Below are 11,963 nucleotides of genomic sequence, written 5' to 3'. Positions count from 1 at the left end.
ACATCAAGTCAGCCTTCGGACCCCTGTACAACTCAGGCAACATGAAGAAACACCTGAAAAAAGTCACCATAACCGGCTGGCAGAGCTCAAGCCCACACTTCTGAGCGGCTGCAGGGGTCCTGCCCCACATCCAGGGTGCGCACCGTGGATGTTTTCACACCATTCTCTCTGACAGCTCACTGGCCAGCCTCTGCAATAAAGCTTGAGCACCGCACGTTGGGATCCTGTGCAGTTCTTGTAGGTGTGTGAGAGCCCTGAGTGAGCCTGAGACTTGGGTCTGAACAGGAGACCTGGTCAGCAGCTGACCTTGCGCTAATTTTAAAGTGTTTAGGTAAAATTATACTTTCCTAAAATTATAATTACCTAAAGTGTTTATAATGTGGGGGATCCAACTGCTATGAACAGGATTAGTGACAGTGGCCACAGGTTTCTTTAGGACCAATTCCTGACAGTTCCTCACAGTCATGCTCTTGAGCACAGAGTGTCCCCCCAGTCTCTAGGTAAGGTCTCTTTCTCTAAACAGGTTGGGTTCAGGGCAATGGTGTGCTCCCCCCCCAGCCCCCACCTTCCCTGACTGTTTCACAGGGCATGGCTGGGTGGGTGGGCTGAGAATGAGGGTTCCTTGTTTGGTAGTGACAGCTGAGCCCAGTGGAGAGCACCCTTCCCTGTGTGGAGGCGGACCAGTCAGTGTCATTCGGTCAGAAAGGAGGAAGAAGTGGCCCACCTGACTCTGGCCTCAGGGGAGCCTGCACATGTGGGCCTCTCCTCCCCCCTGTGCACTGCAGAGAGCAGCAGTGAGTGTGAGCTGAGTCCTGGGGAGGCACCAACACCCTCTTCCCCACAGGCCTGTGGGGCTAGAAACCTTCCTCCTCTGTGTCTTCATAGTTTTCCCGGACATGAACAGATGAAAGTATAATTTTACCTAAACACTTTAAAATTAGAAATTTCCTCCATGCAACACAGGAACATCATGTGGGATTTAAAAGCCAAAATTCCCACAAATTGGTGGACCTGGGTGTTGGTGGTGGTGTGTACAAAAGAGGCTATATGCTAACCTGATTAGTTCAGGGAAGGCCTGCATTGCGGTTGTACAAACTCAAAGACTTAAAATAGCCACAAAAGTTTGTCTGAAAATTAAATATTTAACTACAAACAGGTTATGGTGGGTAGTCATGTCCTAGGCTGATATTTTCCCTGACAAAGATCAACTTAGATCTTTACTGAACCCATTTGTCTTTTTGCCTCTAAGATAAAGTATTGGTGAAATGACTGGATAACTTGTAACTTTCCTTTTTTTCCCACCCCCAGACCCCTCAGGGAACAACAAATATCACCAGCACATTCTCTCATTGTTGTTCTTATTAAGTTAATTGCCAACTGTTAATTATGAAAAACTATCCTGTATCAGGGGTGGGCAAACTTTTTGACTCGAGGGCCACAATGGGTTCTTAAACTGGACCGGAGGGCCGGAACAAAAGCATGGATGGAGTGTTTGTGTGAACTAATATAAATTCAAAGTAAACATCATTACATAAAAGGGTACTTTTTTTTTTTTATTATTTCAATAGTTTTATTCATCTCAAACATTTTAACAAGAAGAATGTAAACACTAATTATTATAATTTGAAACTTCAAAAAATGGAGGAATCATAGCACAATAACATACCTTATATTGAAGATGGCAAAGGCAAAATAAAATTGCCTAACAAAGGAAAGGTACAAAATTAAATTAAATTAAACTTAAATATAATAAAATAATTTAAAACTAAACTTTCAAATTAAACTTAAATATAATAAAATAATTTAAAACTAAAACAAATAGAAAAGAACAAAATGTGTAAACAGTAAATTAAACATTTTCTTTAGTGCAACTTCCAAATTATGCCGGGGACGTAGCTGTAGATGGCAATGTAGACTGGGTTGAAAGGTTTTTGGTCTTTAAAACATCAACTTCAGTGGGAACAGTGTTGTCGGTCTCCTTTTTAGCTAATGCTCTGATACTGTGCTCTTCAGGGGCGTGTCTCTCTATATCACCACGATAACGTGTCTATGCATTCCCAGGGGTATGTCGGGGGACGCGTCCGCGGGCATTACAAGGAGCCTCTGGAAGATTGAGAGGTTGTTCCTTCTACTGAATGGGCGGATATAAATCCGGCCCGCGGGCCGTAGTTTGCCCAGGGCTGTCCTAGGCCAATATTTTCCCTGACAAAGATCAACTTAGATCTTTACTGAGCCATTTGTCTTTTTGCCTTTAAGATAACATACCTGTGAGATGTCTGGGTAACTTGTAACTTCGTTTCCCCCCCGCTTCGCCCCCACCTGGAGCCCTCAGGGCACCACAAATGGCACCCCGGACATTCCCTCATTGTGATTGTTTTCAAGTGAATCATCAATTGTTAATTACATTAAAGTATCCTGTATCCATCTCTATAAAAGAAGCCCATGCCCATCATTTCCCTTTTTACCCTATCCCAGAGGTTTCCCTACTTTGCTTTATCCCACCTCCTTAATCTATCACCAGTGAATTTCATATAACTCACCTACGTCCCTTTCCTTTGATTGCAATGTATAAATACAGATGTAACCATCCATTTTCCGGAGCATTATCTCAATTCCTTGAGGTTCTGGTTCCCAGCATATGTCGACAGTTTGGCTCAAATAAAATCACAAAAATTTTTAACAGGTTTCAATGTTTTCTGTTTTTTTTTGTTGTTAACAGTATTTTCCTAGAAAAGAAATAGTAGTTCAAAATATATATTGTGGTCCTTATATGTACTACATGTAGTAAAATTTCAATGTAGGATATAATATTTTATTGGCCTAATTTAAAAAGGAGGATTAATTCTATGGTCTGAACCAAATTTTTTTTAAATATATTTTATTGAATTTTTACAGAGAGGAACGAAGAGGGAGAGAGAGTTAGAAACATTGATGAGAGAGAAACATCAATCAGCTGCCTCCTGCTTACCCTGTACTGAGGCTGTGCCTGCAACCAAGGTACATGACCTTGACCGCAATCAAACCTGGGACCCTTGAGTCTGCAGGCCAACACTCTATCCACTGAGACAAACCGGTTAGTGCTAAACCAAATTTTTAATATAAAAACCAGTTTAAATTTAATTAATCTCTTTTAGAATAATTACAGAAAGTATATAATATAATTTTTGGGTTATATACACTGAGTGGCCAGTTTATTATGATCTCTGAACACATAATAATCTGGCCACTCAGTGTAGACTGACCACAGAGTTGGCATTTTAAAATAAGTGTTTCCATATATAAGAACTGCATTGTGGGTAGTTAGCAAGAAGCAGAGGACTTACTAGCCAGAGGCTGGGGGCCACTATCTCCTGGTCCCTTGACATATCAAGATTTGCAAGCTTTCCCTTATACATAAGTACACTGAGTGGCCAGATTATTATATGTTCAGAGATCATAGTAATCTAGCCACTCAGTGTATATTTGATAGTCTTTCCAAGTTAAATTTCAAGACTTTAACCAAGAAATAGCTTTGGGACATTTTAAGGGCCCAGAAGTGATTCAAGGATTTACTCTCTTCTTCTTCTTCATTTTTTAAAAAATATATATTTTATTGATTTTTTTACAGAGAGAAAGGGATGGGGATAGAGAGTTAGAAACATCGATGAGAGAGAAATATGGATCAGCTGCCTTCTACACACCCCCTACTGGGGATGTGCCCTGCAACCAAGGTACATGCCCTTGACTGGAATTGAACCTGGGGCCTTTCAGTCTGCAGGGCGACGCTCTATCCAGTGAGCCAAACCAGTTAGGGCTACTCTCTTTTCAAAAGAAATATTTTTGAACTAAATTAGGCTGATCTAATATACTTGAAATCATGTGGGAAGCTTTATCAAATAAAAATTAATAACTGTGTTCTATTTGTATACATATATTTTAAATGCTATAAAAGTCTCAACCTCTATGGGAGGGCAAGACAAAGATGCTGAATACTTCTTAAGCAAAACCAGATTATTCAGCAATGGAATTTTAAAACAGAAAGCCTCAAACAGCCTGCTCTTTAGATAGGCTGAGGGATGGAGTAGCATTTGTACTTCATAGGTCAAATGTATAAGTTTGCTTACTTTACTTTTTCAATAGAAATACATATTTTAATTACTTAATAAATTAGCTTTTCACAATTAATCAAGGTCTCATATAAACTCAGTTACATGCGAAGCCAATATTTTATAAGCAATTGGGTCTAACAAAGTCCAAAGTAAAACTTGCATACATATGCAAGTGAGCTCTAGCCAAAAAGAATGCTGTTTAAAGGTAAATTTTAAGCTTAATAGAAAGGAGAAATTTTAAAATCTCATCTGCTGCTATTTACAAAGTAAACTAAACATTATTATTCAAACATTAAATCTCACCATTAATAAGACACCATAAGTAGAAAGAGAGTTACTTTTACTTGATATGTATGCATTGCAGTATTGGCTAGCATATCTCTCTCCTACTGGTATTTCTGAAAAGCAACCAAGTTTGTTCCTCTGTTTTAAAGAAAGAAAAAGGTTTTTAAAAGAAACTCCCTAAATGTGGCCTAGAAATTACTATGGGAGAAAAAACAGATTATCAAGGAATGTCCCCTTTGCATGTTACATCTGCCTCAAGGGCCTCTAAAATCCCAACTTAGAAAACAAAATAAGGGGAAATAGTGAAGAAATCTCCTGTAAGTAAACTACATCAAGCCTTAATTATTTTAAATTTTTCACTTGTAATGCTGATGGCAAGATACCCATGGAATTACACTGGTGTCAGAATAAGCCAAAGGAAAATGGACTGGTTAAGTGGAAAGATCCTGAGTCTGGTTTATGGACGGGTCCCTTTATTAACCTATGGTTGAGGATTTGCGTGTGTATTTCCAGAAAACTCCTCCAAATCCGTGTGGATTCTTGCAAGGAACATTCAACATGGTTCCTAGAGAGGAACCTACCAGACTATTACAACCACAGATAGCAGTAGACCCAAGCAACACGCTGACAAGGCAGAGGAGAAACAGTCCAGAGATGGGGGATGATGGTAAAGACACCTTGCCATGCTAGCAGTCATCAGCTGTGTGTTGGTGCAGGTTGCTCTGGACAAAGCCAGTGAAGGATGGACCTGCAGTGCATGTTTCTCTTTCCTGCCGAGACCACAGACCTCACCTTATCCCAGGCGAAATCTGACCTTTCCTTGAGGAGGTGCAGAGCTCCTCTGAAACTGCATGCTCGTGCCACTTGGGGACCAGTGTTCCCCGGTTTGCAGTTGTTCGCTGGGTGCCATTGTCGTATATTCCTGGGATTTTCAGGTTTTCGACAACATCCACTCTCCCCTTCAAGATGGCGTGATCTCCGCGTCAAAGCCGGTCACTCCGGGAGGGATTCCAGCAGCAGTAGAGGTTGCCCAGTCAGGGGAACCCTGTCTGGCAATCCCTCACAGTCCCCTGGAGTGTAGCTGTCCCTCACTCACAAACAAACAGTCCCCATGGGGCACACACCCTCCCTTCGTTTTCTCACTTGCTCATTATCTTGCAGTCTGCCTTCCCGTTGGCAGCCATCATCCTTCCTCCTGTATCTCTTGTTATGGCCTTCACTTTGAGGTCTATTTAGTCAGATATAAGTATTGCTACCCCAGCTTTCTTATTTTTTTTTTTTTCATTTACGTTTTCCTGAAATAATTTTCCATCCCTTCTCTTTCAGTCTGTGTGAGTCTTTTGCTCTAAGGTGGGTGTCTTATAGACAGCTTATATAGGGGTCATTTATTCTTATCCATTCAGCTACCCTATGTTGTTTTATTAGAGTATTTGATTCATTTACAGTTAATGTTATTATCGACTAGAATACCAACGTGTAAAATCATGCAGCCCCGTTCACCCACGCTGTCTCACTGTGCTTGCAGCCCCGCCTACCCGCTCACCCCCCACGCCGCGCTCGTGGCCCCACCCACCCGCATGTGCAGCCTCGCTCACAGCCCTGCCCACCCACACTGGTGTCAAGTCCCCACCGGTGCTTGCGCACTCAGCCTCCTGGTGATCAGTCTTTGGTCATTCTGCCATGATTTTTATGATAGAGACAGGTACTGGTTTGTTGCCATTTTTATTCTTTATGCTATGTTCCTTTTTCCCTTTCTATTTCTTCTTTTTACAACAATCCCTTTAGCATTTCTTTCATTTTTGGCTTGGTGGTTATAAACTCCCTTAGCCTTCTGTTTTCCTGTGAAGCTCCTGATTTCACCTTCAATTTTGAATGATAGCCTGGCTGAATAGAGTACTCTTGGATGCAGTCCCTTGCTTTGCATCACTTTGTATACTTCATTCAATTCCCTTCTGGCCTGATGTATTTCTGCTGTTAAATCCATTGATAGTCTAATGGGAGATCCTTTTAGGCATCTTTTTGTCTCTCTCTGTCAGCTTTTAAGATTCTTGTTTTGTCATTGACATTTGCCAGTTTAATTATAAAGTGTCTTGGTTTGTTTTTTTGGGGGTTCATCTTGTTTGGGGCTCTGTGCTTCTTGGACTTATGTGACTTTTTTCTTCCAAAGTCAGGGAAGTTTTCTGTCATTATATCTTCAAACAGGTTTTCTATTTCTTGCTCTGCTCCCTCTCCTTCTGGAGTCCCTATTATGCATATGTTGTTCCAGTTCATCTTGTCCCAGAGTTCCCTTAGACCAGCCGTGGGCAAACTACGGCCCGTGGGCCGGATCCGGCCCGTTCGGCTGTTCTATCTGTCCCGTGGAGCCGAAAGAGCGGAGGGTTCTCTTGCTCTCCCCTCCGCTCCTTTACTTTGAATTTATATTATTTCACACAAAAACTCCATCCATGCTTTTGTTCCGGCACTCCGGTCCAGTTTAAGAACCCATTGTGGCCCTCAAGTCAAAAAGTTTGCCCACCCCTGCCTTAGACTCTCCTCCTGCTTTTCAATTTTTTTCCAGTTGCTGCTCTTGTTGTTGGTTTTTTTTTCTACCTTGTCTTTTAACTCACTGATTCAGTCCTCTGCTTCTTCTACTGTTGAATCTTCCATTGTGTTCATTATTGCAGCTATGTCATGCTTCTTTTCCTCTTGATTCTTACACATGTTGGTGAATTTCTCATCCAGTCATCTGAGCATCCTTATAACCATTACTCTGAATTCTTTCTCTGACAAATTGCTTTCCTACACTTCATTTAGTTCCTTTTCTGGTGATTCCTCTTTTTCTTTCATTTGGGGGTTGTTTCTTTACCTCCCCATTTTGATGTTCCTTTGTAAATGTGTGATGTATTAAATCAAACTGCTAAGCCACCCAGATTTTTTGAATTTGTCTTACATAGTAGATGTTTTGTGGGACCCAGTGGTGCAGTCTCTCGGGTCTCCTGGGATGGGTGTTCTATAGAGGACACTGCTTGAAATATTGGTTTCTCCTGATGTATTTGGGTCTTGAATGTTATTGTCCAATTTGTAGGTGGACTCTCATCTCAGGGTGTCTGATTATGTGGCTTGCTCCCTACCACATTGTGCCAGCCATTGTGGAGGCACTGATCGAACAGCACACAAAATACAACATGTCAGGACACAACTCAGAAGGAACAGAACATGAATGTACACAAGACACCTATATCCCTAACAAAAGTGACCACCAGAGAAAAGAGGATTATTAAAGAGGAAAGAGAGTCAGTTGATAGTGAGGGGGCCAAAAAGAAAGATTACGGGGAGAAAATATAACAAAACACACAAATAAACCAAAAAGGGTAAACAAAAAAAACCTGAAAGAAAGTGGGGGGGAGTAGAATCTGTAGATGCAGAGTTTAAATAGAGAAAATGAGGTTAAGGAATTGGATGAATAGGGGAAGAACCACAGTTTAGAATAGAGGAGAGAAAACGAAATTAGAGGACTAAAAAAAAAAATGTTTTAAAAGGATTTAAAAAAAATTAAAAAGGGAGACTAGAGGAGAGAGCAGATAGGCCTAAATTTAGGAAGTGAAACAAGTTTAAAAATTAGGAGAAGAGAAAGAAAAAAAAAAACTAATAGTGAAGAAAAAGAAAAGAAGAGAAATGGAGTAGTATACAGTCTCATGGCCCCTTCCCAGCACATAGGCCTTTTTTCATAGAACACTGTCAGCTTTCTGAAGAACAGGATGACCCTGTAAATAACATGGTCATCAATGGCATGATCCTGACGTTGCTTAGGAAAAACTGTTTTGTTTTGGGTTGCTTGCTCTGCAAAAACAGGATGTGGTTAATGTGCTTCAAAGTGGTCCTGCACAAAGGGTCGGGGCTGCTATGTGGACTCCCTGCATGGAGAATGGCAGAGCAGTCGCCCAGCCGGCTAATAAAGGCTCCCTAAATTTTAATTTGGTCTGGACTCCAGTGGCGTTAACTTGCGTTCGCTCCACAACAGTCTGTGCCTCTCTCCGTGTGCCAAAGGCTTGGGTGAGTGTTCGCAATTGCAAAGTCAGTTTTCTGGGTTTAGAGAATAAAAGCAAAGACAAAACAAAACCAAAATAAGAGCAAAACTGTGTTTCTCTCCCCACAGCATCATGCTGCTGAGGCCGCCTTTCGCCTTTCCCGGCTGTGGTCTTAAGTCCAGACTCCCCAGCAGCCAGCCGCCTGTGGCTTTTCCTTTTCACAGTAGGATGTTATGAATGCTGCTAGGGACCCAGTTTTGGTGCAACACAGTTTCCTCCTCTGCATCTCGTCCCGCTGTCCGACCACCCTTCTCAAATCCACATCCCCTTTCCCTACTGATCTCCGGGTGCCATCTGCCATTCCTTGTTGCAAATGGTCTCCTCAGCTGTGTCTCATTCCTCATATCCAGGTGCATGTTCTCAGAAGTAGTTGCATTTCCAGTTTGGCTCCAGGATGCGGTGTAAGACACTTTTGCTTATTTGGCCAACATTTTTTTCTTCCTCTTCCTTCTCTCTTATTTCCCTAGACCCGCCTCTCACCTCCCCCACCTCCACCCCAGCTGAATGCATGTCCAGCCCCACCCACTGCCACGCCCTGTCATTGTTACCTCAGCAGACCCAGCCAGGTTGGGTTTTCTGTCACTATGCCTTTGGCAGGAAGTGGCCACAGCAGATGGTGGGGACCAGGTTTCACTGAGGACCCTCCCTCTCTCCGTACCCATTGATGGTTCTCCCCCACCAAGGGCATGAGGCTGGCAGGGGGTCCTGTCACCCTGAGGACGCCCCTCTTGCTGCTTGGGCTCTGGGTGCTGCTGGCTCCCGCCCAGTGTTCTCAAGGTCGTCCCTCCTGGCGCTACATCTCCTCCGAGGTGGTGATTCCCAGGAAGGAGCTACACCATGGCAAAGCCGTGCTGGCAGCAGGCCGGCTCTCCTACAGCCTGAGGTTTGGGGGCCAGAGACACGTCCACCACATGCGGCGCAAGAGACTGTTTTGGCCTGGACAGCTGGTGGTGATGACTCAGGATGACCAGGGGGCCTTGCAGGTGGACTACCCCTTTTTCCCTCTCGACTGTTACTACCTGGGCTACATGGAGGACGTCCCTCTCTCCATGGTCACCGTGGACACGTGCTATGGGGGCCTGGAAGGCATCATGAAGGTGGACGACCTGGCCTATGAAATCAAACCCCTCAAGGATTCCCAGAGGTTTGAGCACATCGTTTCTCAGATCGTAGCCGACACCAATGCCACAGGACCCACGTCCATGCTGGGATACAAGGCAGAGAGGCACCCTCTGCTCCCCAAAGTGAACACCAGTGCAGCCTCCAGGGTCAGCAGTAAACTCTATTCATCCCACAAAGGAAACCTGAAAGCCTGCCTCATGAGTTCCAAATCCATTTATAATCTGTACAGAAATATGTCAGAAAACATCAAATTCCTAGTATATCTAGGGAGTTTAATGGACTCCATGTTCCGAGGCCTTGACATAAGGTACTACATCAGCATCATGGTCATTTATAATGTGGGGGATCCAACCGCTATGAACAACTTTTACGTGCCAAGTGGTCCATTTGCTCAGAATTATCAGAAAAACATTTTTACTCCTTTTCGGCCCTATTCAGGCTTGATGGTGCTTAAAGATGCACCCCATGAACTTAATTTTAATCCCGTTATGAACAATTTGTGCTTTCACACCAGTCTGGTCTATGTGGGTCATCTGTACAGACATGTATTATTGTTGGCAGTTATAGCCACCCAGCAAGTTGGGAGGACAATGGGTTTGTATATCGATGGAGATTTTTGTGTTTGCCAGCGAAGGACCACCTGCATCATGAGCAGGTACCCTGTGTTGACAGATGCCTTTAGCAACTGCTCCGTGTCACACCTACAAAACTCCTATAGTGCTGACCATGCAGAATGCGTCTACTTAACTGACATTGTCCATGCCAACGAAAGCCTGACAGTCACTCGATGTGGAAACTCTGTGGTGGAAGACAAAGAGCAGTGTGACTGTGGATCCTTCAAGGAGTGCTATAGCAACAGCTGCTGTAAAACTGACTGCAGCTTCACGCCTGGAAGCATTTGTAACAGAGAAATATGTTGCACAAACTGCACCTACACGCCCGCAGGGGTTCTCTGCAGACCGATCCAGAACATCTGTGACCTTCCGGAGTACTGCGTCGGGAAGAAAACGAACTGCCCTGGGAATTTTTATCTGCAAGATGGAACCCCGTGCACTGAGGACAGCTACTGCTATCATGGCAATTGTACCGACCGCAATGTACACTGCAAGGAGATCTTTGGGGAAGAGGCAGTGAACGCTCCAGAATCCTGCTACGACATGAATTTAATGGCAAACCGATTCGGACACTGTAAAATTTCTCATGTGTTCAATCCAACCGCTTGTTATTCCCCTCACAAACGGTGTGCACGCCTGCAATGTACCAACGTCACTTACATGCCTCGGCTGCAGGAACACGTGGCTTTCCATCAGACTTTCTGGGGAAACCACTGGTGTTTTGGACTTGGAACACACCGTGGAACAGAAGCAATCGACGTTGGTTTTGTGAAAACTGGTACCCCCTGTGGTGAAAAAATCTTCTGTTATGAGGGCTTCTGCAATACTTCCATGGCAGACTTAAACTACAACTGCCCCCCTTCGAAATGCAACTACAGGGGTGTGTGCAACAACCAAGGAAACTGCCATTGCCATATAGGCTTGGACCCTCCCCTGTGTATAAACACTGGTGCTGGAGGGAGTGTGGACAGTGGACCCCCGCCAAGAAGAACTCGGACAGTGAGGACTAGTCCTATGTCAATGGTGTATTTGAGAGTCGCTTTTGGTCGCTTGCTTGCCCTCATAGCTGCATTCCTCTTCGGTGTAGCCACAAATGTGAGAACTCTCCAGACCAGTACAGTCACTGAAGTGGAAGTTCAAGAGTAAACATCAAGTCAGCCTTCGGACCCCTGTACAACTCAGGCAACATGAAGAAACACCTGAAAAAAGTCACCATAACCGGCTGGCAGAGCTCAAGCCCACACTTCTGAGCGGCTGCAGGGGTCCTGCCCCACATCCAGGGTGCTCACCCTGGATGTTTTCACACCACTCTCTCTGACAGCTCGCTGGCCAGCCTCTGCAATAAAGCTTGAGCACCGCACGTTGGCATCCTGTGCAGTTCTTGTAGGTGTGTACGAGCCCTGAGTGAGCCTGAGACTCGGGTCTGAACAGGAGACCTGGTCAGCAGCTGACCTTGCGCTGTGGTCACCTGTCCCAGGATTAGTGACAGTGGCCACAGGTTTCTTTAGGACCAATTCCTGACAGTTCCCCACAGTCATGCTCTTGAGAACAGAGTGTCCCCCAGTCCCTAGGTAAGGTCTCTTTCTCTAAACAGGTTGGGTTCAGGGCAATGGTGTGCTCCCCCCCCAGCCCCCACCTTCCCTGACTGTTTCACAGGGCATGGTTGGGTGGGTGGGCTGAGAATGAGGGTTCCTTGTTTGGTAGTGACAGCTGAGCCCAGTGGAGAGCACCCTTCCCTGTGTGGAGGCGGACCAGTCAGTGTCACTCGGTCAGAAAGGAGGAAGAAG

At 44.3% G+C, this 11,963-nt stretch overlaps 1 protein-coding gene across 1 annotated transcript; it reads left to right on the top strand.

Moving 5' to 3' along the window:
• Positions 1-9,126: 9,126 nt before the first annotated feature.
• LOC308240659 (disintegrin and metalloproteinase domain-containing protein 21-like) lies at positions 9,127-11,322 on the top strand (the record flags this gene model as incomplete). The annotated part of the gene is made up of 1 exon (XM_080688743.1): positions 9,127-11,322. One exon carries the CDS (start codon positions 9,127-9,129, stop codon positions 11,320-11,322), a length of 2,196 nt encoding a protein of 731 aa, XP_080544869.1.
• Positions 11,323-11,963: the final 641 nt, after the last annotated feature.

This window comes from Plecotus auritus, assembly GCF_963455305.1.
Source record: "Plecotus auritus genome assembly, contig: SCAFFOLD_44, whole genome shotgun sequence".
In the NCBI taxonomy this organism is placed as follows: domain Eukaryota; kingdom Metazoa; phylum Chordata; class Mammalia; order Chiroptera; family Vespertilionidae; genus Plecotus; species Plecotus auritus.
The sequence above is the reverse complement of the archived record's forward strand: the minus strand, read 5'-3'. Positions and strand labels throughout refer to the sequence as shown.